Here is a 25,975-nt window from a genome sequence, read left to right on the forward strand (position 1 = left end):
TTAGTGGCAGTGAGGGATGTGATCTCAGCACTAAGCTGAAACTGAGAAGGGGGGCTTAGAGGTTGTTAAAACAACACCTTATAAACCCTTAAAGTGACAGCGCTTGGAGTATTCCCAGTCCTGGGGAGATATGGCAGAGTGGCCACAGGGTTGGCTCTTGTGTGAGGCATTATAATGGAGAAGAGTGACAGGACTCAAATGTAGGCCTGGAAGTATTTTGGCTGCACGGGTTTCTTGCTGTGCTGAAGCGGGTCTCTTATTTGGAATGGGGAGTTTTGCACGATTGCCGCTGAGAATCATACTGGGGCTAAAAGGAGGTGCCTTGTTTTTAAATGCACATGGTGTGGGCTTTTTTCATGGGAATTGCCTCTCTTTCATTCCAAGCCCCTGGTTAATAGGAACCGGGAGACGTTATGGGGAACTTTGGGTTTATAATAGCAGCAGCTGAGGTTTTCTTCTTCTGTGGCATGAACAGCTGCACCATGTCAGACGTGCACATAAAAGTGATCATAGAGCTATGCAGCCATAAAAACTTCTTTACCCGGGGGCTTAGTGGGTTTCTGCACCAACCTGCTGCCTCTGGAGACCTGGGCTGAAATGCTGGGTCAGGCTACAGTGACAAAAATTTTTCGGGTTTCTCATCCAAATCCCTAAGGGACACGTCACTTAAATCACCACACTCTTTGGCACAGTTGCGCACCATTGTCAGTCTCGTCTCAGCACAGGCCCAGGACTTGAATAATGGGGGCGTTGCTGCGGGTTCGCCTGGAGGTGCATTGGCAGAGCCGAGGGGGTGTCAAGGACTAGAAGAGCAGGGGGATGCTGCAGGTTTTGCTCATTTTTGCTTTGTTGTTTGAGAGAGCTGTGGGCAAGCGATCCAGAACTGGACTAGCAGAAGGGGCTGCGAGTCAGGACTGAGGTGCATCAGCAGAGCTGCGTGGAGAACCCAGGACTGACATATCAGCCATCGGTTTGCAGGGTGTGTGTGTGTGTCAGGACTGAGGGGTTTTGGCAGCGCAGTGGTGGGAGTGAGAACTGCTGGGCACTGACAGAGGATTTGGGGTTGAAATACATGGGGTGCTTGCTGCAGGTCAGGATTGAGTTGCATTGCATCCACACTGTGCCTGGCTCTACAGGCTGTCAGTCCCTTTCTTTCACGAGGACTAAATTCACTCATAAATGCTTTTAAAAGGCTTTGTAACCTACAATTGACAAATATTGTAATTAAGAGCAGGAGTCCCATAACTGGGCCATTATTGTGTGTGTGTGTGTGTGAACTGTAATAACAATAACGGGGATTTCAGTTGTAACCTCAAGATTTCTTTGCACTCGGGCGCGATCTTGCTCACAAAATCACCGCTCCACCCGCAGAAGTTTCTGTAGCGAGGAGGGAGAATTGAATTATGTCCAATTGCAAAACCAGATGCCATCCCTTCGATGAAGTCATAGGGTTTTTACTGCAAAAGAACAAGCTGGCTCCCTATGTACAAGTAGCCACCTAAGTGCAGACTGAGCAGCTCTGTCTAATGTCCTGCACATGGCTACAGGGAGCTGCACTTGGGGAGGGAGAATGCAAGTCTCTACAGAGGCGAGGCCCAGTCTTGATCCCATGGGAGTTTTGCCATTTATTTTCATGGGTGCCAGATTGGGCCCTAAATGTGTGGTCATATCTGGGGAGTAGGTCAGATAATGGATTTCACTTGAGTCATGACTGTGCTACGGAATAACCCACCAGGAAGGGGGCTCTGTGGCGTAAGCCTCCTGTTAGATATTGGCTTCCTGGCCTCTTTTGAGTGCTATTGGCTTCAGTCGCCAAAGCCCTACAGTTATATGGCCTGGGTTCTGAGAAACCCATCTTTCCTTCTCCCCTCCCCCCTCCAACCATGGCTGTGAGGTCATGTGACATCCCCTGCATGCCCGCGGGGTTCTCTGGCTGGTGCATGTGGCAGGGTGTTCCTGCTGGAGGACCCCAGACTCTGGAATTTGCTCCCCACAGAGCTCTTACACAGCTGAGTTTGCTGACCTTTACGGCACAACACAAAACCCGTCTCTCTTCACAGGCGTTTGCCGGGAGCAGGGATGGATGAATGAGCAGGGAGTGGAGAGTCGGGGGGATACATTTGGTTTTGATTTTTTTCATTTCTTCTCTGACATTTAGAACTTGCGCCCAGCAGCTCCAGCATTGGGCACCTTTTAGAAAAAAAATAGTGAATATCAGGGACTGGGATCTAGGTGGGCCATTAGTGTTTGGAGGGTTTATGGATTTTGTGCATCACTTCCATTGCAGATGGAGTTGGATAGAACAAGTTGAGTATCAGCTCGGTTGGTGGTGTGAGGATAGGGATGTATAGGGCAGGGTGGGGAAGTGAGAGACAGTGTACCTGTGAACAGATCTACATAAAAGATTTGTTCCTCACCCTCATCAGACTGTAGCGAGAGGCTACAGTGCGAGACACAGGGCCGTACGTGTGTTTGTGTGAATTTCCCCTAGGTTGTGTGAGGTTCTAGCTGACATCTGTGAAAGTCAGGCAGCTGACTCTCCACGCCCTGCACTCAAATCAACGCCTCTAATTGAAATGCCGCAATTCTTGGCAGGCCGTTTAATTGTGTAAATTTGCCTCGTTCAGATTTATGTGCTTGGGGCTTTTCTCTGTCTCCTCATTTTTGTATCTCATTTAGCACAGTGTTGAAGGGTTGAAATTTCAGAAGAAAGTGGTCAGGGCAGATTATTCCTAGAGAAAACACACACCTCTCGTGCACAGCGCTTTCTCGGATCTGCTAACCAGGCCTGGCTACAGTCATACAGCTGTGGTGAGGGGTTGTGCCTGTAACACAGTCTGAACAGAACAAGGCCTGGGCAAAACGCTGTTGGTGTGAAAACAACCACGGCTCAGCTGTGAGCCTGAGCCTCATGGAGAAAGGTCTGACGCCTGGCTCATCCCAAACTCGGAGGTGGGAAGATGGATATCATAAATGACTCTGGAATCCCACCTGAAAGGTGAAGGGCAAAGGAACCGCAATGGCCAAATGATCTAAGAGACCAAGCTGCTGGTAGAGCCCAAATGGATTTGTCTGCTCCTTTCTGATGGAGCTGGATACAAAGTCCCATCGAGGAGGGTGCTTAGTCTCCTGGTTAGAGGAGGGGACTAGGAGTTGGAAAACTTTGCTGTGAATTCCCCACTCTGTCACTGAGTGACCGTGGGCGGTCATTTCACTGCTCTAGGCCTCAGTTTTCTCACCTATAAACAGTGCTTTACCCACCTTTATTAAGCAGTCGAGACCTTGGGTGACCTGTTGGTATTGTGAAAGCAGCCCTTCCTTCCCTTACCTGCCAAGCAAGCCTGGCTTTCAAGATTTCGTGCTTGCTGTGATGACACACCAGTATTCTGGGCCACTGTTTCTCACCCATAGAGCTAAGTTTCACTAACACCATTTTACAGGTGAGGAAACTGAGGCATGGGGCCTTATCTATAGTGAGTCAGCGGTGGACCAAGGAATAGAACCTGTGGCGTCTTGGACACCAGGCTGCCTTCATTTAGCTGTTAGCAGTATCTGTTGCAAGAGAAACACTGAACCCTGATCCCGAGTCTCAAGAAGTTTAACAGTGAAGGAGGGTGGATCTGTGGCTCTTTGTGGCTTCAAATGTAAACACCCCAGTTAATGATCTCATTTCTTTGGAGCACCTATTTCCAAGCTGTGACGTTCACCTTTTCAAGCTTTGCCCGTAATTCTTGGAGCAGCATCTCACACGGGGGGCTCAGTTGGGTGTCTACCCTGCATCTGGTAGTGAGCCTCCTAACCTGGGTAGACAAGATTCACACCAACAGGGCTCAAGCCCACCCGACACCATCGGCTTGAGAGCTGCAAGACCCACACTGCTATTTTTAGCATGCTAGCTCCAGACCTGTTAGCACGAGTCTGCCTACCCAGGTTGGGGAACTCGCTTCCAGCTGCTGTGGGGACTAGTGAAGATCTCCCTGGCTTTGATTAATGGCTCTCCCCTTTCCATGCAAGGGTCAGAGGCAAAAGCTTCTCCTGGCTGCAGGAGAAAACCTTGCTATGCTTGAGTAGGACATTTGTAGGGGAGGAGAAATGTTTGCTTCCTTGCAAGGCATTTTGGATCCATGGTCGACTGATTCTCTGAACACAAAAAGCAAAGTGACAAAAACAATCCAGGGCTTTTCTTGTAGCATCTGTTGCCAGAGAAGACCCTGACTGCATTTTTCCACCTCTGCTTGCTCCATGATTTTGTGATGCCAGGGGAGGAGGGACTCCCCAGTGGGAAACAAAAGGGAGAGGACGAGGGACAGGGGCTCCGACGTCCACTCACTTGAATGACAGACGTTGGAAATGAAATAGCCCAGTCAGGTTTTTTGGCCCTGTCAGTTTCTTTAAACATAAGTAAACACCTTGAGAAATCTCTTTCCCATGCTCGCCAGCACAGATGCAGGTAGAGACGATGACTGGGTTAAAAAGGAGATTGCACGGATGAACATTGCTCTCCGTTACGCCAGCAGACATTTGGAGCAACTCCATCAAAGTGCATTTACCTTGAATCCTTGCATTTCCTCCAGATTTAAGCTGGTGTAAAGGAGGGCAGAATCCGGCCCATAATACAGAGTGTCCCCTTTCAAAATGACCCCCCACCCTCCATTCCCTCAAAAATGAGCACTGCCACTTTAAGAGAGTCAGGTTTATTTTCCCCCTTCAGTATCTCCCCACCTCCCACTCCAATGCAGCTGAAACCTGATCTAATCCCTTTGCACATGGGTAATTTATTGGTCTATTGGGTTTTTTCTCGCTGGCAAATTGCATTGTCTTTCTTCCTGGGTTGAGACTTGGGAGCAGTTTGCTGCATTCCTGCAGGGACTTTCTCAGGACAGATCTTTCACACCCCCTCTGAGCTCAGTCAAATCAGTTTTATTGGGCCTCTTTGTTATGCAAACAAGGCAATAATAATCAGGCTATTATTCTGCAAGATTGTGCTTGATTAACAGTTCAAAGGAGGTCGCTGGAAGAAACTAATGCTGCCATGATGCACAAATCCTTTCACACAGCCTGGGTCAGATGGCCACTGGGCTCTTCTTCACTGCATGGTTCCTCCCCCTCCTCCTGCTGAAACATAGTTGGACTCTATTCAAGGGACGCCATCAATCAGTCAAGCTGGTGGGATGGAGGTTTTTGTTTTCTCTGTCAACTTTCTCCATACATCACAGAACAGGCAGTTATGGGCTTATTTCTATCAGCAGCGTGACAGGCCGCAGGTATACATGCACAGAGAGTAATTACACATCATATACCCAGTGCACATTATACACACACCGCCTTCACCGTACACACACACACGACACAAAGTAGACGCACAAACAGGCATTCATACAAAGTGCTGATTCTGACTGGTTGGGTACGCAAACACAACATGAGATGTATTATAGTAGTTGTTAATACACCACTACCTCGATATAACGCCACCCGATAGAACACAGATTTTGATATAACGCAGTAAAGCAGCGCTCCGGGGGGGTGGAGGGGAGAGAGGGCTGCGCACTCTGGTGGATCAAAGCAAGTTCAATATAACACAGTTTCACCTATAACGCGGTAAGATTTTTTGGCCTCCCAAGGACAGCGTGATCTCGAGGTAGAGGTGTATGTATTTCTGGCTAAGAGAGGTGAAAACATTATTTACATATATTTCCATATCCTCCAGTCCCAACCTTTTCCTCCTACTCATGTACATATATATAAACACACATAGGCTATTCCTTGCCCCTTCGATGCATCCCTCCGCCCCCACCAAAAGACAACAATCACTGCATTTCTCATTCAGTTTCTTCTTCCAGAAGGAGAACCAGGGAAAAGCCACTGTAGGTGTTTGGTATGGAATGATCTGCTGGGATGAGGGTTTCTTGCAGGGACTTGTAACTAAGGTTATGTATAGGCGCTACAATGGCAGCACTGAGCTATGCCACAGTAGTGGTATACTTCCAACCTCGGTCTAGCCACAGCTACTGCCAGGGTTAGGTCAGCTTAACTGTGGTGCTCATGGGTGGCTAACTTTTAATTGTAGACCAGGGCTCAGTTTGTCTTTGGATTCCCTGAAGTCTTGGTGGAACTGATCTTGCTCTGTGACTTTTCAAATACCAGCTTATATGTTGTTCCTGTCCCATCTCTCTTTCCCCCCCTCTCCATGTGTCTCTCTGTGTGTAGGAAGACTGAACTGGGAATATGAAAACATACAAGTCACATTTTTCAAACCTGAAGTTAGGTTCCTTAATTCCTAGGTAGGCACCTGTACCTTAGTGACCTGATTTTCACATGGGCTGAGCACCCAAAATCCCAGGCATACAGCATCTTTGAAATCTAGGCCCTCAGATCTGAGGAGTTTGGCCATAGGTAATAGAGTGTTTTGATACGTACTCCAGTAAAAGTTCATACTGAATGTGAGTCTTACACACAGACGTATTTACGCACTAGCATATATACAATTCGTTTATGGATAAATGCTTCAAAAGCACCTAAGTGACTTAGGAGCCTATCTCCCATTTTCAAAAGTAGCCTAAGTCAAAAAGAATTGGAAGTTCCCAGTGATGAGAAGAAATGTGATATAATTGGCATTACTGAAATCTGGTGGGAAGATTCACATGACTGGAATGCTAAAATCACCTGTCTCTAATGTGTGGAAAGCAAAGTTGTGTTGTTATGAGAGGACTTGGGAGTCATGCTGGAGGCCTCATGCAGCCTGTAGTAAATTATCATTTGAGTTTCTAAAAATTATAGATGATGATTTTTTGATACCAACTCAACTCTATTTTGGACTTTATTATGATGGGTAAAGATGCATTTTAAAGCATATTAGGAACAAAAGAAATCCATGCAATAGTATAGGGCAGTGTTTCCCAAACTTGGGATGCTGCTTGTGTAGGGAAAGCCCCTGGCGGGCCGGGCCAGTTTGTTTACCTGCCGCGTCTGCAGGTTTGGCTGATTGTGGCTCCCAGTGGCCGCGATTCGCCGCTCAGGCCAATGGGAGCTGCTGGAAGCGGCGGCCAGTACGTCCCTCTGCCTGTGCCGCTTCCAGCAGTTCCCATTGGCCTGAGCGGCGAATCGCGGCCACTGGGAGCCGCGATCGGCCGAACCTGCGGACGCGGCAGGTAAACAAACCGGCCCAGCCCACCAGGGGCTTTCCCTACACAAGCAGCGTCCCAGGTTTGGGAAACACTGGTATAGGGCTAGGCCCATTACTAGATGGAGATGGTAAAATTGGTATTAATGATACAGAAAAGTGTTCAGTAACTATTTCTGTTCTGTATTTGGAAAGAAACAGGAGGATGTACTCATCACATGAAGATGATGAAGTACTTTTTAGTCCATCCAGGAGGATGTTAAACAACATCTAATAGTGATAAACATTTTTAAATTGGCAGGCCTGGATAATTTGCACCCAAGAGTCTTAAAAGAATTGGCTGAGGAGATGTCTGGCCCACTGATGTTAATTTTTAATAGATCTTAGAATACCAGGGAAATTCCAAAAAACCATAAGTGTGTTAATGTTGTGCCAATATTCAAAAAGGGCAAGCAAGATGGCCCAGATAACTATACGTCGGTTAGCCTCACATCAATCCCAGGCAAAATAATGGGAAAGCTTATATGGAATTTAAGTGCTAAAGAATTAAAGAATAGGAATAGAATTAACACCAGTCAACATGGTTTTATTAAAAAAAAGTTAGGTCTTGTCAGACAACCTGATTTTATTGTTTGATGAGATTACTAATTTGACTGATAAAGAAAATTACATAGCTGTAGTAGACTTAGATTTTTGTAAGGCGTTTGACTTAGTACCGCATGACATTATTAAAAGATTAGCATTATACAATATCAATAAAGCACATGCTAAATGGACTGAAAACAGGCTAACAGACAGCTCATACAAATTAGTTGTCAATGGGGATTTGACATCAACTGGGAGTGTTTCTGGTGGGTTTCTGCAGGGATTGTTATTAGACCAGACATTATTTAACATTTTCTCACTGATCTGGAAATAAATATAAAATCACTTCTGATAAAATTTGTGAATGACATAAAGTGGTAAATAATGACCATAGGACAGTCATACAGAGGATTTGGGATCATATGACAAACAACTGAACATGAGGTCCCAGGGTTAGTGTGATCCTTGGATCTATACACAAGGGTGCAGTGAGTAAATATAAAGGGATAATGGATTTTTTGGTTTGCTGGCAATTCTGAAAAAAAAAATTAAATCATTTTGGGTAGAACCAAAACCAACATTTTTGAAATTTTTGGCAAGTTAAAAAAGTCAGGAAAAAATTATTTTGGATCAAACAAAATGTTTCAACTAAACCAGAACAAAACATTTTGTTTTGATTTTAAGCACTTTGAATTCTTTTCAAATTAAAAGTAATTTCAAATAAAAAAAATTTGAAAATTTCATTTAAAAAATGTCAAAATGAAATGGTTCCAAATTTTTCTTTTTCTACCAAAAACAATGCAGCAAAATCACCACAAATTCACAAAATGTTTTTGTGTCACCAAATCTGCCTTTTTTCCCCAAAAAAAGTTTTGGTCAAAAAATTGCCCCAGTAATGAGTAAAAGTAGGGAAGCCCTTTTACCTCTGTACGCGGCACTGGCGAGACCGAGAGTGGAATGCTGCATCCGCTGCTGGTATCCATATTTTAAAAAGGATGTCGAAAAATTGGAGGGGGGGCAGAAAAGACAAAAATGATCTGAGGGCTGGAGAAAATACCTTATTGTGAGAGACTTAAAGAGCTCAGTCTGTCTAGCTTATCAGAAAGGAGATTAAGAGTTGACTTAATTACAGTATAAATATAAGTACCTTCCTGGGGAGAAAATACCAGGTACTAAAAGGACTCTGTAATCTAGCAGAGAAAGGCCTAACGAGAACCAAGGGCCAGAAGCTGAAGCCTAACAAATTCCAACTGGAAATCAGGCGCAGATTTTTAACAGTGCGGGTGATTAACCATTGGAACAAATGGCCAAGGGAAGTGGTGCATTCCTTCTGGAATATATACTTGAACCAGACATAAGTTACTGGATTCAGTACAGGGGTAACTGGGTTAAATTCTATGGCCTGTGATGTACAGGAGGCCACATTTGATGACCTAATGATCCCTGCCAGCCTTAAGATCAGTAGATTTTGATTGGCTACTTGAACTCTTACCCACCCATTAGCCTCCATTTTAAACTCCCACATTCAGGGGCCTGTTTTTTCAGCACCCTACAGAGTTCCAGTTGAGGAGGGATTCCCTGGGAAATCCATGAATGTCACCCCTGATACAGACAGATGGGTCACTATTGAGCAGTGAGACCATCAGTTTTCCAAAGGCCACGGGCTCCCAGATCTTTACATAACATGGATCATATCTTGAGACAGATAAAGAGTCTCAAGGAACCTCCTCCCCTATCATTCATGATCACAGTGCCAGGGAGCAGGCCCTCGGGCATGGGATGTGGGGGCACATGGGTGGGCAGGCTGTGAAGTGTCACCCAGGTCCAAGCCCCCGGGGCGAGGCCTATACCCAGAATCCCTGCGCTCAGGCGACTTGCTACGTGCGTCTCTGAATGATAGCAGCAGAGGGGCTTGTTTCCGTGCTCAGTCATCTGCGGTTGAAAAACAGATCTATTGTGAGGAGATGGAAAATAGATTATATGAAATTGAATAAACATAGTTTCTTGGCTTCTGTTCAAATGAGTTTTTGCTTTTATACCAAAGCCTCTGCCATAGGAGACATGAGGAGAAGCATATGGGGGGAGCGGGAAGGGTTGCTGTTGTTTTCTTGCATAGTTCTGCTTGCTGGGTTCCTCGGTCCTGACACGTGTCTTGCTGGGGGCGGGGGGGTGAGTCACGCAGGTGTTTGTGTGAGCTCCAGGTGTCAGACAATCACACCATTGAACAGATCGGATAGGGAGGCGCGGACTGGGGGGTGGGGAGGCTTAGCCAAGGCCACAAACAACCTACTTGAGACCCATGGTTATTCAGTGCCCTGTGAAATGGAATTGACCCCAGCGTCTTTATCTGCTGGCAGGGGAGAGATTAGGTAGGAAGGGCCACCTCCCTGGCTTGCTCCAGGTGCAAACCCAGAGCGAGATGGGCTGCCTTTTCCATCATGGAGGTGCGGTCCCAGGCGGTGTATCGCCTGTAAATGGGAGAACTGCATGTGAAAATGTTTCTTCTGCGTTTGTCCTTACACACAGACACAGACAGAGACACCCAGTGCAGTCCTGCTCCTTAGCCACCTGGCTTTGGAAATCTGGCCTTATATGGGGCCCTGCAACAACAGCAAATGGGAACATTTTGCCAAAACCCAAATGATAAGATCTTTAAGAAAAAAGCTCCCCCTACAGGCCAAGGGAAGGAATGGAACAGGCTTTTCCTTTTCTGTTTCTTTTCTTTTTTTCCCCAAGTACCTTATAAAGTAGAGTTAGACGCCAGCCATGTGTAGCCCTCCTGTGCTCAGCGATAACGTGCATATGGCCATAGCTATTAGAGCCCTGCGGCAGGGCCGCCCAGAGGATTCAGGGGGCCTGGGCCGCCGCTGAATTGCCGCCAAAGACCCAGAGCGGAAGAAGCTTCGGGGGCCCGGGCCCCGCGAGAGTTTTCCGGGGCCCCCGGAGCAAGTGAAGGACCCCGCTCCAGAGGCTCTGAAAAACTCTTGTGGGGGCCCCTGTGGGGCCTGGGGTAAATTGCCCCACTTCACCCCCCCCCCCCCCCCCCCCCGGGCAGCCCTGCCCTGCAGTGCTGAGAGAGCAGCCCTGAGGTGATTGCTCTGAGTGCCCCATGAGCCTTAGCTCCCACCCGGCGAGTTCTGAGAGAGGGGCAGAGAGGAGCTCAGTTTAATGTCTCAAAAGGAGGACGGCACCTGTGACGCAGCCGTAAAACCCTTGTTACTGCATTGCCGGCTTTGGGCCGTAGCCCACATGCCAGTACAGAACTTGGCTTGTACCTCCTGTTCCAAGCTAAAGATGCACCTTAGAGACCAGCACCAAGCACCCTATTCCTGATAATAGCTGGGCTCCTACAAATGAGCCTCTAAGCACTACTGTTACTGACAGCTGAGGGGGTGTTATTGAGTCATCTGTTGCAAGTCCTATTGCCTGATGCCACGGATTTATGGTTCAGCTGGTGAGCATGGGGTCTCTGGACATGGTTCTGTTTTTATCACCCCAGCGCTCCTTTCATCTACTTAGTTCTTCCATCATGAGGTTCTTAGTGGCATCACAAGCCCTGAGCTTGGGTGGCTTGTCACCAAAGAAAGGGAGCTGGAATTTCCCTTCATGACAGCCTTGCACACTGAACTTGTCATTCCAACCCACACCTTGGATGTCTCACCTTGAAATGCTGCCTGTTTGCATTCCAGGTGCCAGCAAAGTCTGGCTGAATCATTACGACGGACTGATCCTCCGGCGGAGGTGTCCTGTCGCGTGCTAAGCTGATTGTTCATAGCAGTGTCCCCCACCCCACAGTGCACTTCACTTCTGACTCGCGCTCTGTCTCTAATCACTGGGGTAGGCATGCACCATGCCCTCACGTGAGTCCTGTTGGACAGTGTTATGTCAGCCATGTTTAATCACCAACAATTTTAACAGGTGGCTTTTAGCCTTGATAGAATATTTAGGGCCTAGAGTTAGAGGTCATAAATCCAGGCCCTGGGATATGTACCAGTGGGGTAATGTGATCAAACAGCAAAATCTCATCTGGTTGAAACACACAGCAATAGGCTTTCGCTGCAACTCACATAACGGCCTGTGGTGAAAAACCCACAGTTATGTTCCAGCAAAATGCAATCCACTGAAAAGGGATGTTGATGAAATAATATGTTCAGGTTTAAGTGGACGCTGTTGAAATAAAAATAATCCTATTCAGTAGAACACCCATTTTACAAAGTAACTGGGGATTAAGGAGTTCGTGGAATGGAAAATTCATAAAATTTAACACCTCCAAATCACCATAGGTCCAGTTCATACATTGCTGTCTAATGCACTGCATTGTTTTCTTCTTGTGCTTCCAACGCCTTCAAAATGATTTCTAACATATTGAAAGATCGCAATGTGAAGGGATGTCGACTTGCTCTTCATTGACATCATTTTCATTCTGATTACCCCCTCTTCCGCCCGGTCAGGAAAAATGGTTCATAAGCTTGATGTTGGTAAAATCGAGTGAGGTTCTGTTGTGTTCCCTGTGTTACTACTAGCACTTGAGCTTGTTAAACCTGGATTTTTTAAACTCAAACTTTCCGCTATTTCCTTTTGCATTTCATTCCTCTTGGAATGCGACACGAGACTGGCGGCTTTCATGCAGGGTCCCTTTTCGTTTATAGTCCCGTTCCCCTTTTCGTTCTCCAGCACCTGTTCTGTTTCCAACACTGCAAGGGAAGAGTTAAAACTTGAACATACTGTTTCCAGTATGAAGTGGTGCTGGGTTTTGTCGCTTTATTTGTGCATGTGTAACTGCCTTGTGAACTCCCCTCTAAACAAAGCCCAGGACAGGAATAAACATGTAGGGCTTTGAGACACCCCCAGAATGCATCTGGAAATGCTTTTGGCCTGATCCTGCACAGTTTCCATGACCTCCAAGCTCCAAGGGAACTGATTAGGAGGCGGGAAAGGAAAACACCATGAATACTTAAGCAGTGTGAGCAATGAGAGATTCCAAATTGCCATTGGTAGCGCGCTGTCCGTGCAATGCAGGCCTTGTGCCTGGTGCCTTTGCAGAGTCACTTTCATGTCCTGCTGCAGGGGAGCCGCCCCCCCTTTGCGGAAAATATGCCCCACCTGAAAGAACTGAATCTAAACTCCCATTGTACTTTGCCTTTCCCTGTCTTGCACCTCGGCTTTTGGGCACCTACGCGCGGCTCTGAGTGCTCAGCTGCAGAAGTCAGGGTTGGCAGTGGGCCGTCAGTGTGCACAGCCCCTATGGCTGCATTGACCTGGGAGCAGAGCCTTGCTGATTCGATAGAAGGCTGCTTTAGTATGTTGCCGAAGCTGATCTGTTCTCTACACAACCGAGGCCAGCACCAGCAGCTGATTAGGATTTTGCCTGTTTCCTTTCACACATTTCCCTTTGATGCCCGTATCTCTGCAGCTTTAGAAAAGCACTGAGGCGGGCGGGGGCCGGTGGGCCAGAGGTCGGCACGCACTGTTCCCAGCATTAATGAAGCCGCTGGAACGTGCATTGTGTCAAGGTGCTAGGTACAGGAGATCAGGTGATTGATAGCTGCTTGAGAAGGCTCCTTTGTACTTTGTTTGTTCCTCCTTTGCACTGTATTTCCTCCTCGGCTCTCTGCCTTTCGGACTCCCCAGGCAGCTGCCAGGTTGGCTGGTTTGAGTGAGCTGCTGACCCCGGAGGAGCCAGGCATTTGCCCTGCAAGAGGTTTTAGTGCAGTAGAGGAGACTCACAACAGGGATCCAGCGATTGGGAACAGTGCTAGGGCAGCACAATATAGCGGTGGGGAGGTATTGGGTATCCCAGGGAGTGTGAACAAACGGCCCCAGAAGGCAAACTCGATGCCAGGAATCTTGGCCCCGTGCCTTTACCTACTGGGCTGGGGTGTGGCTTTATTCAGGGCTTGTCTACACTTGAGGGGGTTGCACTGCCGTAGCTTCCCTACTGCAGACAGCCCAACTGGACACAAGGGGGTGCTGTACTGGTGTGAGTCACTATTCATGCTAGTGTGGTGTGTCTGCACTCGGGTCTTGCACTAGTGCAGCTGCATCCGTGAAAAATCCCCAGTCTTCGGAACCATACCTGTCAGTCAGAAAATAGACACGCTAGGACACTGAGCTGACTGAGTTCCCTTCCTGAGAGCAGGGTGGAGTGTAAAACCAGGGCCTCCCCACTTACGGTTGCTAAGAGCCTGGTTTTACCCCACTATCGACAGCCAATGCCCCTGTACACAAATCAGCTGTATTGGGAGACCAGCTCTTCATCTAGCTTGCACACAAACACCCGCTTCAGGCATGCACTTGTGCTCAGTGCGAACGCAAATCAATGGCTCCATTGTAACACTGGTTTGGATGCGCAATTGCTCATGTGTATTTTTGAATATCAAGCCCGAAAAGCCTCCTGACGTTAAAGGCCCAATGGTATTTCCCCTCCAAATCAATGATGTTAAGCTGTTCTCAGCACCCCAGCCAATGTGGATTCTTCAGATGTGTTAAGGGCTGTTATAAAGAGACGGTGCTCAGTTGTTCTCCACGCCCACTGAAGGTAGGACCACGAGTAATCACCTTAATCTTCAGCAAGGGAGATTTAGGTTAGATATTGGAAAACCTTTCTAATTCTAAGAGTGTCCGAGCTCTGGAATAGGCCTCCAAGGGAGGTTGTGGAATCCCTGGCTTGGGAGAGTTTTTAAGAACAAATTGAACAAACACCTGCCAGGGATGGTCTAGGTTTACCTGGTCTTGCCTCACAACATGGGGCTGGACTTGATGACCTCTGAACTTCCCTTCCAGCCCTACATTTCTATTAGTCCACCTTCCTAATTTCCCCCTGAGGATTCATCTGGGAACTGGATTCTTCTTCGCTTCCTGCCTTGACCTATTGGTAGTGCTGTGTGTGCTGCTGCCCAGCTGCCGCAGCCCTCGCCAGCAGTGGTGGCATTTTGGTGGTGTGCTGTATTTGATCCGTGTATTGGGCATCTTGACAGCACCTGTGTTTTTTTTCCCCCAGCGACCTCTCAGTGCAAGATCCTGAAGTGTAACTCTGAGTTCTGGGCGGCCACATCTGGCTCTCACCACCTGGGCACGGAGGAGGCCCCGGAGTTCTGCACGGCGCTGCGCACCTACGCCCACTGCACCCGCCGCACGGCTCGCACCTGCAGGGGGGACCTGGCCTACCACTCCGCCGTTCATGGCATAGATGACCTCATGGTCCAACACAACTGCTCCAAAGATGGCCCCACCTCGCAGCCCCGCCTCCGAACACTACCCCCCGGGGACAGCCAGGAGCGCTCCGACAGCCCAGAGATCTGCCACTACGAGAAGAGCTTTCACAAGCACTCAGCCCCCCCAAACTACACCCACTGCGGGCTCTTTGGGGACCCCCACCTCAGGACTTTCACAGACAGCTTCCAGACCTGCAAAGTGCAGGGGGCTTGGCCACTCATAGACAATAACTACCTGAATGTCCAGGTCACCAACACGCCGGTGCTACCCGGGTCCTCTGCGACTGCGACGACCAAGGTAAAGGCATGGGGTGGGTGGGCTGCCCCTTGGGGGATGGCGATGTTCTGACACTGCCCCCTTGGGGTCACCTTTTGAATCACCTTTTCTCCCACTGCCTTCCACAAAAGGGTCCCAGAAAGCTGTTGCGTCTCATCCACAAGTGCCAGGTTATCCAGCGGATTGAAACCAAGTCCGAGCCCACCACAAGTACAGGGTCCTGGCCAGAAAATCAAGCCCCTCTCCCTGGACTCTCCGCTCCCAAACTCCTGGTTCCCCACTCCCCCGCCCCTCTAGATGGACTCTGGTTTCTCACCACTGCATCTGGCCCCCCTCAGATTGCTGAGCATTGTCAGAGGAGACGTATCATCCCTGGCGTAGGTCTAGGTTGTGAAGAAAGGGTCAGATCATGAACAGGGCCGGCTCTACTGTTTTCGCCGCCCCAAGCAGCGCACCGAATTGCCGCCGCGGATGGTGGGGGCAGTCCGGGTGCCATTAGGGTGGCATGTGCGTTTCCCCTGCGGCGGCAATTCAGCGGCAGCTTCCGTCTTCAGCCGGAAGACAGAAGCTGCACCGCCGCGGACAGCTGAACATAGAAGCTGCCGCCGAATTGTGCTGCCGTGGAAACGCGCGTTCTGCCCTAACGGCACACGGACTGCCCCCACCGTCCGCAGCGGCAATTCAGCGCACTGCTTGGGGCCAAAAACGCGCGGACTGCCACCCCTTTTGCAGATTGCCGCCCCAAGCACCTGCTTGGAATGCTGGTGCCTGGAGCCGGCCCTGATCATGAAGGGGGCAGGCCCACGGATCTAAGGGCACACACGTCTCTCCCTTTTGCCCTTCCCCCATGGCATTGCAGCGGTGATTGTGTTCCAGCCCTCCCGGCCAGATTCCTTTGCAGGGCACTGCGACACTCCCATTCAGGGATGGGAACAGCAGGCGGATGACAAGGTGCCAGAGGTGGCTGGCAACAAGTAAAACTCGCTGAACCCGCCCCTCCTGTTTATTTTGTGGCCTGTGCAAAGTGGCAGAGGTGGCAGCTGAAGGAGCCTGCAGCAGGGTGAAAACTCACCTTCTTGCCAAGGCCCCCCACTGCGAGAGAGAGAGCGAGAGGTCCCGTGCTCTTTGTGCCAATCGCCTGCCCTGTCTAGTTGTCCCAGGCCCTGCACTCGGCTGCGGCGGGGGGGTGGGGTGGGGGGGGCACGGATAACGAACAGTTTGTCGGTTGCAGAAGAACGATGCTGCTATTTGTGTCTCTCTGCAGAGACCCCCCAGCAGGTGCGGGGGAATTTGGCCCCATACGTTAGTGGCTTCCTTGGCTCTGTCCTTTTAATTTTGAGGTGAATGTTGTGCCAGTGCCGAGGCTAGAAGCCCTCTCTTCATTTCCAGAGCAGGCTGAGCGGGGGAAATCTCTCCGCGTTGCCTCAAAGCCTGATGGGCAGGCACTATCTAGAGAGAAGAGCGAGTCACTCAGTATCCAAGGCCAGGTTTGACCCACACAGCCGTAGGGTGGTCACCTCTGTTGCTCTCTGCTGACCAGCATTTTATTTGAACCAGTCACCTTAAGGTGAAAGGCTCCCTGCCCAGTCTGCCTGAACCATCCAGCCCCAGCAAGACTCCCGACCTTCTCATCCATCCACCCCCTCACAACCAACCACAGTTTTAATGCCAGAGGAGAAGAAAACCTGGTGGAGGTGGGGGAGCCTCAGGGATCATGTTCCCTTGTCACCATCTCCATAGTGCTCTGGCTTTGTGTGTGTGGCGGTGCCCCCTGGTGGCTGGCCCCCCGGGGAGGATAAGTCACCTGGCATGCTGTAGGACCTATGACGGGTAAGAGAGAGTGTTATCTCACATGGGAAAGCTTGTGGTTTGGAGCTGAAGAGCTGGGTTTCTAGTGCTGGCTTCCCAGCTGCTTTGGCTAGTAATTGTGTCTGTGGTCAGGACGAGGCATTTTGTGGGGCACAGTCTGTTCTCGCTGCACGGTGGCAGCCAAGATAAATGTTCTCCAGGGACTGGGTGCAGCACTGAGTAAATCCAGTGGCAAATGCCTAGTTGTAGCACAATGGAACTCAAAGTGACACGGCTTAAGTGTTAAATCCGGCTTCTGCTTGAGGATGGCTTTGGATCTGAGGGATGCTGCAGCTGAATTCCTCTTTGCTGCATGAGCGCTAAAGTTGGAAGGGAACTCATTTCAGCTACCCTGACACAGAGGGAAGGTAGGGTGGATGGTAAGAAGGGATCTGCGTGCTTTACAGGCCTTTGCGGAGCATGGATCTTTGTCTGGCCCTTTTCACAGTACTCCTGGGGTGACTGAGGAGAGGGTTTGCCACCATCCCTCTTTAGAGTGGGAAGCACCACGGTTTCAATGAAGGCTGGCCTGCAGCTTGCAGGGCCTTTGGGTCCTGGACCTTATTTGGGGCGCTTCACCATGTTGCGTCAGGACTGTGGTGCTGAGAAGTGATGAGTCATCGCTCAGGGTGGCGACTCAGCAAGTTCACCCAGCAGGAAGAGCTGTTGGAACAGGCAGCCCTCGCTCCGCAGGTTGGCTCCAAGGCAGATGGTGTGTGTGTGCATCCAGGCTTTCGCGCTGGTGCTGTTCACTGGAGCGGGGTGTTCTCAGCGAGAGGATACAACCTCCAGTAACCTGGTGCATACCTGCCAACTCCTGAAAGCTGTAATAGAGATATTTGGCGAGGAAAACAGGGACACACCTTTTAACTCCAGTTAAACCCTTCAGACTAGGAGAGTCTTCTGCAGGGGCAAAGAAATGGGAACTGTGCTGCTGCCAAAACAGGGCCTGGGGTGGCTGGTATTTTGTGGATAGCCTCGGCTGTGCGAGGAAGCATTACCTAGAATTCCCCACTGTTCCCACCACCAGTTCAGCTCCAGCAGTGGGAACCCGGGTCCATAAACGGGGCTCCAGGAGGCTGCGGGGATTTTAAGCCCTGTGTTGTGTAAACCTACGCTGAGCAGGGTTGGAGGCTGATCTGCGCTACAGCTCCCCCATTGCTGTGCTAAGTGGGACTGAACTGGTGGGAGCAGCAATGGGTAATCTGGGGCAGAATGGCTGGTGCAGATCCCCCCCGGGGGGAGAGCCAAGGGGAATGCCCATTGGGAGCCATTTGAAACTGGTGTTTGTCTCAGAAGCAATGTAAATAAATAGCAGGATGTATCCAAATGACCCAGGGGTCAGATCCAGGAGCCTGGTTGTCAGGTGTGTATTTTAGATCCAGATTGGAACTTCACTAAGGTTCTGAGAGCACTTTGGTTCAGACACATCCCTAATAAATAGACTCAGTATAAGCTCTAAACTCCCTGTAAGCTCTTCCATGAGGTATTAAAACCTGTTGTAGCCTGACAGGGAAATCCCAGCTAGAGAGAGGGGGTCAGCCTGAGCACAGAACTGGGAGCCAGGAACACCTGGGAGTCTAACCTCCATCTTGCTGCGTGGTCTTGAGTAAGTCCCTTTTCCTCTCTGTGGTCGTACCACGAGGGGCTGGATACCCCTCTGGCTCACAGGCTTGTCAAAGGGGCCTGCAGCGAATTGAAGAAGGGAAGCATGAGCCAAGTATCAAGAACAATTAGTAGGTCAGTGGCTTGGGGACATGACGCATATTAACTGGGGATAATCAGTGGACTCTCCTCTCCCTCCCCCTCTGCTCCCAGGTCTCAGGGTCACAGCTCAGCTCCAACAAGTAACTTCTGTGGGATTTGGCAGCATGACCTTTGGGTTCTAGTCCTGTCTCTGGTTCCTTCCTGTGTGTAGCTGATATGCCCTTTGATGCATCCACCTGTAGGCTGAAGCCTGGTGGCCTTGTGCATAAAATGGGGAAATCTCGTAGTGGGAACTTTGTGCTTGTGGAATTTAAAATGCCCCAAAAGACTGATTCTCCATGTTCCAAACCACTTCCGGAAGCATGTGGTGGTGGTTGATGAATGAACCAATCAGGCCTAAACCCCCTTGTATTCATTAATGAGATGTACTGGTGGCTGAGCTCAACGGGTTATCAACGTTGGTTAATGCCGCCTTCTCTCTCCTCCCTTTCCCCTCACAGCTCACCATCATCTTCAAGAGCTTCCAGGAGTGCGTGGACCAGAAAGTGTACCAGGCGGAGATGGACGAGCTCCCAGCCGCCTTCGCCGACGGCTCCAAGAACGGCGGCGACAAGCATGGCGCCAACAGCCTGAAGATCACCGAGAAGGTGTCTGGCCAGCACATTGAGATCCAAGCCAAGTACATCGGCACCACCATTGTGGTGAGGCAGGTGGGCCGTTACCTCACCTTCGCTGTGCGCATGCCCGAGGAGGTAGTGAACGCCGTGGAGGACAGGGACAACCAGGGCCTTTACCTCTGCCTCCGGGGCTGCCCCCTTAACCAACAGATTGACTTCCAGACCTTCCGCTCTGCTCAGGGCACGGAAGGCCGGGCTCGCAGGAAAGGGCCCAGCCTCCCCTCCTCCCCCGAGGTCTTCACCTACGAAACGGCCATGGCCAAGTGCCGGGAGAAGCTCCCCGTGGAGGACCTGTACTTCCAGTCCTGCGTCTTCGACCTCCTGACCACGGGGGACGTCAACTTCACTCTGGCGGCTTATTATGCCTTTGAGGACGTGAAGATGCTTCATTCCAACAAGGACAAGCTGCACCTCTATGAAAGGACACGGGAGCTGAGCCCAGGCAACACAGCCCCCTCGGGGCATCCCCAGGCCCTCCCTGCCCTCTGGGTGGCGCTGGTGTGTCTGAGTCGGTGCTGGTCAGTGTTCCTATAGATGTGACCGGGGTGGGGAGTGGGGGAGAGCTCAGCAGGAGGGGACGATGGTCTGTGCTGGATGAGGAGAGATTGAACAGCAGGTCCGGCTGGGAGCTAAAGAATCAGCCCCTGTCCTCAGAGTTAGACCCCCTGGAACGTCATGGGCTTGCCCCAGAGAGCAGCCAGACCTCATGTAGCCCTTGCCCAGCTCACCTTCTCCTCTTCATGTGGGTGAGGAGGGCGGGATGCCCCGCCTCCCCCTAGTGCTCCCTCGTGGTACTGCAAACGGTTGTGGTGGGTGTGATGTTGGCATTTGTGAAAGTGACTTCATGTTAGGAGAGTTGGCTGCTGCTGCTGCTGCTGCTGCTGCCTGGGAGGAAGGGACAGCGCCCCCGCTGGTCAGGATGGGATGCTGGCGAGATGGGCCCATGCCTAGCGACCATCCCGGGACACAGAGACAGGCTGTTTTTACACCTGCTTTGCTCACGCAAATGACTCCACCTGCTAAAGGGCTCCCCGGCCCCGGCCCTGGCCCCACCATGTGTGTGTGCAAACAGCTGGTGGTACTCACCTTAGCAGGGCCCGCCCCCTCCTGGGGCTCAGCTGTCTGCCTGTGCAAATGCGGGTGGTAAACACCAGACAGAGGAGCTACAATGGTGCCCTCTGGGCGCTGGGCACACGCGGAGAGAGGGAGCAGGGGCAGGCCGTTTGCTGGAATGGCTTCTGTCCCTCATTAAAGACCCTGCTCTTCCCAGCACCCGGCTCCCTGCAGGTGTCTGAGGCGCACAGTTCATCCTTCGCTGAACGGCACCATTCCGGGGGGATGGGGAGAGTCAATCACTGATTGCATTTGCTGTGCTACGCAGGGCATCTGGGAGCTAATGGGATCCGGGAAATCCCATCCTGGCACATTAACGCTCTGATTCACTTCACAGCCACGAGGTTGAATCCTTTGGGCCCTCCTCGCCTCCGAGATGCAAAGGGAGAAACCTGGCCAGTATTCGAGTGGTTTCTGACATTTGCCTTTGGCCTCCCCCCAGCATTTGAAGTGCTCCTTGTGCCGTGGAAGGCCTTTGATTCCATTAGCTCCCAGGGCACTCAGGCAAAGCGAGTGGGGAGGTGCCAGTGATCTCCCAGATTCGTACTTCAGGACGACCAGTCAGAGCTCCTCAAGCCCCTCGCTGACAGGCTGGAGTGTCGCCACCTCTAGCCCTGTCCTTCTTCATCCCACCGGAGGGCAGCTGTGGGGCTGGGGCAGTGCCCAGGGAATGGGGGAGAGTTTTGCTTGTTTGCTGCTAAGCCCCTGCTCCACTCCTAGTGATGTCATTTCACCTTAGTTCTTCCTGGCTTGATTCTGAGGAGGGCACTGTTTGAAAATCCAGCCAGGGGCAGACCCTGAGGAATCCCAGCTGTCCAAAGGCTCTGTTCCCTGGCAGTAAGCGATCAATAATCTCCCCTACCAGGGATGCAGTGCCCCTTCCCCTTCTCTGTGTGCTTCTGGGATTTGCCTCACGGTTTGCTCAGCAAATGACGAGACCATCTGTACCTCAGCCTGGAGCTGGGACGCCTCTGGGGGAATGCTCCATTGTTCCCCCAGCAGGAATTTCCCAGAGATCTCCCCGGAAGTGCGGGTAGATCACTGGGACAGCCAGCGATCATGGATGGTTTCTTGACGGCGCCCAGAGAGCCAGTCTAGAGAGGAATGGGCGTGTGACACACCCTGCAGCGCATACAAACTAGCGCCACGTGGCTGCCTCCTGTAAATACTCGAGCAACTATTCATTGTGTCCTGCCAGCTCTAGACCTCCCTTTGTAAAGCAGCAGAGAAATGCAACGTGTGTCATTGGGTGTAATTTATAGTGTCTCTAATCTGTGGAGCCCTGGTGTGGGTCTCGTGTGACTGTACAGATGAAGAGATGTAATTGGTTTTTAGGTGTTTAACAAAAAACAGAAAAGAAATAACGAAAAGATGTGTTTACTACTTCGCTCCTTGCTTTGTCCGCTGATGGCCCGTGTTTCTGTTTAGGGCAATTTTAAAATAGGGATCTCACAATGTAGGGAGCTGGGGAGACCAACCACTGGAGGGTAAATCTACCAACTCGCTGGCCACAGAGCTCTTAGGGGGGGCAGCTCAAAAAAGAAATAATTGAGACATTCTAAATTATCTGTATTTATAGTAGAGTAGCCTAGGTGCCCCAGCTGAGATCAGGACCCCATTCTGCTAGGTGCCATATAGGCACCTAGTGAGGGACAGTTGCTGCCTCAACTCAGATAAGGAAGGGAGGGGAAACTGAGGCACAGTTGATTAAATTACTTGCCCAGGGTAACATAACTGGGCAGTGTGAGAGCTAGGAACAGAGTCCAGGTCTCCTTTGTCCCAGTCCAGTCCACTAGACCATATTCCTTCTTAAGGCTCCTATAGTGGCTATGAACTGCCTGTTTCCGAGTTGGGTTTGATCCTGGCCATATGGTGTGACCAATGGTCTATTTCTGCCAAGTTTAACAGCTTCCAACCTTGTTGGGTCAGCACAAGTCCTAGGAACTTTCCATTGCTGACACCGTGCATATATGTCAGTGGGGGAACAACACTCCCTTAGTGTGTTTGGTAGCTAGCAGCCGGCAGGTCCTCTGGCTTCAGTGCGACTAGTTCCTTCACTACATAAAAATCAAATCTTTATTTCTCTTAGAAATTGGAGAGGTCAATATTTAAAGTCACATCATCAGCTTTATGGTGGGGCAGTGACACACCTGCCCCACACCTGGGTACCCCACAAATAATCCCAACTATATGGAGGGGTGGGACATGGAGCTGTCAGCACTACAGGAAGAGTACTGCCCTGGGTAGGCAGCACATCTGAGAGTGACATTGCTGTTAGCCAATCTGCTGTCAACGGTGCCACTTCCCGACATGGCAGCATAAGAGAGCGGGCTATGCCGTGGTCAGAGCTACCCTCTGGAGGAGGAAAGTCCTCCATGATCTTGATTGTCTCTCCATAGCCCAGGCCCTCCCTAGTAGGTCAGTGCTCCAGTGGTGGTGGAATATATTACGGTGGTTGGGCTAGCCCTCTTTTAGAAGCAAACAGTTAAGCACTTTATTTTGGTTGTGTTTGACCCAGTGTGGCCAAGGAAGATCTGATGTGGTTGGAATAAAAACAAAAGATTTTGGTTTTGGGTGGGGTGGGGGGAAGAATCTCCTAACTGCTCCTTGTGTTTTTGGACCCATGTGGGGTGTCACTGCATGTACATACTGTAAATTATTTATTGATGAAAATGCAAGTAAAGGTTCTCTCTCTTTTTTTTTTTGGACAACAACCTAGTGGGTGTTTTCCTTCTGCCTTGCGTTGCGTTTGATTTTAATTGGGAAGGAAAATGGAAAAAAAAAGACATGAGAAAGTGTGATAACGCTCTATGGTACAGCCTGATAAGCTGCCACCTTCTTGTGGAATATTCTCACTCTGTGGCAAACCAGAGCCCCCTTTTCCTTGCCATGAGCCATCCTCAGCCACCTCCCGCATCTAGCTGGAATTGTCCTCCCATTTGGCAACATGGGAAGGTTAGGATGACTGCAGCCTTCCAGGTTGAAAATCCACATGCTAGGAGAGAGTGGGTCTTGGGCTCCCTCTAGTGGCTGGTCTACCTTGGCGGTTTAAAAGGTGCATGCTTTTAATGCTGAACAGCCTAGGTTCAAACCCTGCTCTTGGCCCAACGGGGGGGGGGGGAAGCAGGTGGTGGTCAGGTTTTGCCCTCTACTGGATGGAATCAGAACTGCACATTTTCATCACAGATTACCAGGGTTGGAAGTACCCCCAACAGGGCCCATCCCCAGACAGATTTTTACCCCAGTTCCCTCAATGGCCCCCTCAAGGATTAAACTCACAACCCTGGGTTTAGCAGGTCAATGCTCAAACCACTGAGCTGTCCCCCCCCCCCCTCCTCCCCATAATTAGCTTGAGGAACTCCTTTCCCCTAGAAACCATTGGGGCCAAGGCTACAGTAAGATTGAAGGAAAGAATTAGCCATTGATATGGATTACGAAAACATTCAGTTATAGAGAGGATGAAGAACATTTGAGATGAGATGTAAAGCCTTATGCTTCAGGGCATGAGCTATTCACTGCCTGCTGGGAGTGAGGAAGAAACTTCCCCTATGGGCATCTTATTCTATTGCCAGGTTCCTTGAATCTACCATCAAAGCACATGAACCAAACTTTGTCAGACCTCAGTTGAGATCCACCTAACTCGAACTGAGAGCAACCATTTCAAACTCAGGCAGGCAAGATCTGCACAGGGACCACCACACTAGGAAGTGCCACAATGTGCTTCCCCAGTAATACTCACCCCCCTCCCGGGGTTGTGATAAGCCACTGAGTCTTTTGCCCTTTATTTCATTTCCTCTGAGACTAGATTAGTGCTCCTAAACCAGAATGCTGCTCCTATTGTGACTCAATAATGGCCCACGTTCCAGCCTTGAAATGAAGGCAAATTAGCAGTCCCTAGGCTTTCACCCACTAAAAGAGCCAGCCAGTAGTAGATGAGCCCAGAGCCCTAAATTCTTATTTTTATCTGCTGTCTTCCCTGACCCTACAGACAAAGCCTGAAGGTGGCTGCCTGTGGCTCTGGGGGAGAGGAGCTCAAGGAAAGCCTGGTTTGCCCTTTGCTGGAAGGCCTTCATACAAACAGTGTCACCCATGTCTGACACAGCACAGCTGGTCAAACCACTGACCCTCCCTCTCCTCTGCCTGATGGGGCATGAGGGGAAAAACAATTTCTAAAAGGTCAGGTCTATCCCAACTCCATGCCACCCCCAAGAAGCACCCCCCCCTGCCAAACTAGCTAACTAGGATTATTGGAGGGCGAGTGGATCCTACTAATCACAGGAACTGCAGCCTGTTACTAATCCCACCTGCCCCCCTATGAACTCAGTACACAGTTCACCCTCAGGACTGATCAGTGATTTGCCAAGATTCCCCTTTGCCTGCCTGCCCTCATAGCGAATGCCTGAGCCTAGCTCCTGAAACTGCCAGGAAGGCCCTGATGCAGGCCAAACAAAGGACACTTCAGAGCCCTGCACCACCCTCTTCTACTCCCCTCTTCCTAGTTCCTTTGCCTGCAGTGCTCATTTATCTGCACCTGCATGTTAACGAGTTAACACCTCATTAAGGCACAAACCTGTGCTGGATTCATTTCCGTCTGCTGCAGTGCAGCCCTTACCCCTCTGCATTATCTGGGGTGGAGGCGATTTTGTGAGGTGCACTTAAGCCTTAGCCTGACTCCAGCCTGACTGCAGTGGAGCCCACCCCAACCGGCTCACTGCTGTGAAGAGCCAGCAGCAGGTAAAACTCCAGGGTGGCTCTGGGCAGAGGCTGATAGAAAGGGGGCTCCCAGAGCTAGAGCATAACTCTCTACAGTTTGAGCTAAAGGCTAAAACTCTCTTGCTGGGGCTGTAGCAGCCTGTGGCTTGGCCATAGAGGAGGACAAGTACCACACACTAAGCTGTAGGTGGCGCTAGCAGCACTGGGTCTCTGCATTTCCATTCACCTTCCAGCCACTGCTCTCAGCCAAGTCTCACCACAGCTCTGGGAGCAGGTAAACCTGCTAGGCCTCATTTTACACACACGCATGAGGAAGATGAAGTACCAGGGATGGGCTTACAGGTGCTGTGAGGTCCCTAAACCTGCAGCAACAGGCAGCTGTTTGCCACTAATTGCAGTCACAGACTGATGTTTCTAGGGGGCCTGTCAGCATCAGTTGGAGGAGGGCTGGGGAGGGATTCATTTTACTAACATTCAGTGGGGTCATTTGAGCCAGGGATGGCTCCAGGGCAGGCAGGCAGGCCAGATCAGCAGGGGACAGGTGGGCAGCAGCATCAGGGAACAATGGCAAAGGCCAATGCTCAGAGTCAGCCGCAGGCGACAGGCAGGAGGAGGGAGGCAGAGGGGCAGTGTGGAGTCCTCAGGTCGGTCTCGGTGAGCGGGAGAACAGCAGGGAGGAGCCAGGGCGGGGGGGGGAGGGGGAGGCAGAGAGGCCAGAAGC

The 25,975-nt window shown here is 50.5% G+C and overlaps 1 protein-coding gene across 1 annotated transcript in view; it reads left to right on the forward strand.

Moving 5' to 3' along the window:
* Positions 1–23,214, forward strand: part of RGMA (repulsive guidance molecule BMP co-receptor a) — a 35,973-nt gene extending 12,759 nt beyond the window's left edge. Inside the window, exons 3-4 of the mRNA XM_039493268.1 lie at positions 14,706–15,217; positions 19,252–23,214. Coding sequence (XP_039349202.1) covers positions 14,706–15,217; positions 19,252–19,962 — 1,223 coding nt within the window. The 3' untranslated portion in view covers positions 19,963–23,214. The remainder of the gene's footprint in view (positions 1–14,705; positions 15,218–19,251) is intronic.
* Positions 23,215–25,975: the final 2,761 nt, after the last annotated feature.

Source organism: Mauremys reevesii, linkage group 10 (assembly GCF_016161935.1).
Source record: "Mauremys reevesii isolate NIE-2019 linkage group 10, ASM1616193v1, whole genome shotgun sequence".
Taxonomy (NCBI): domain Eukaryota; kingdom Metazoa; phylum Chordata; order Testudines; family Geoemydidae; genus Mauremys; species Mauremys reevesii.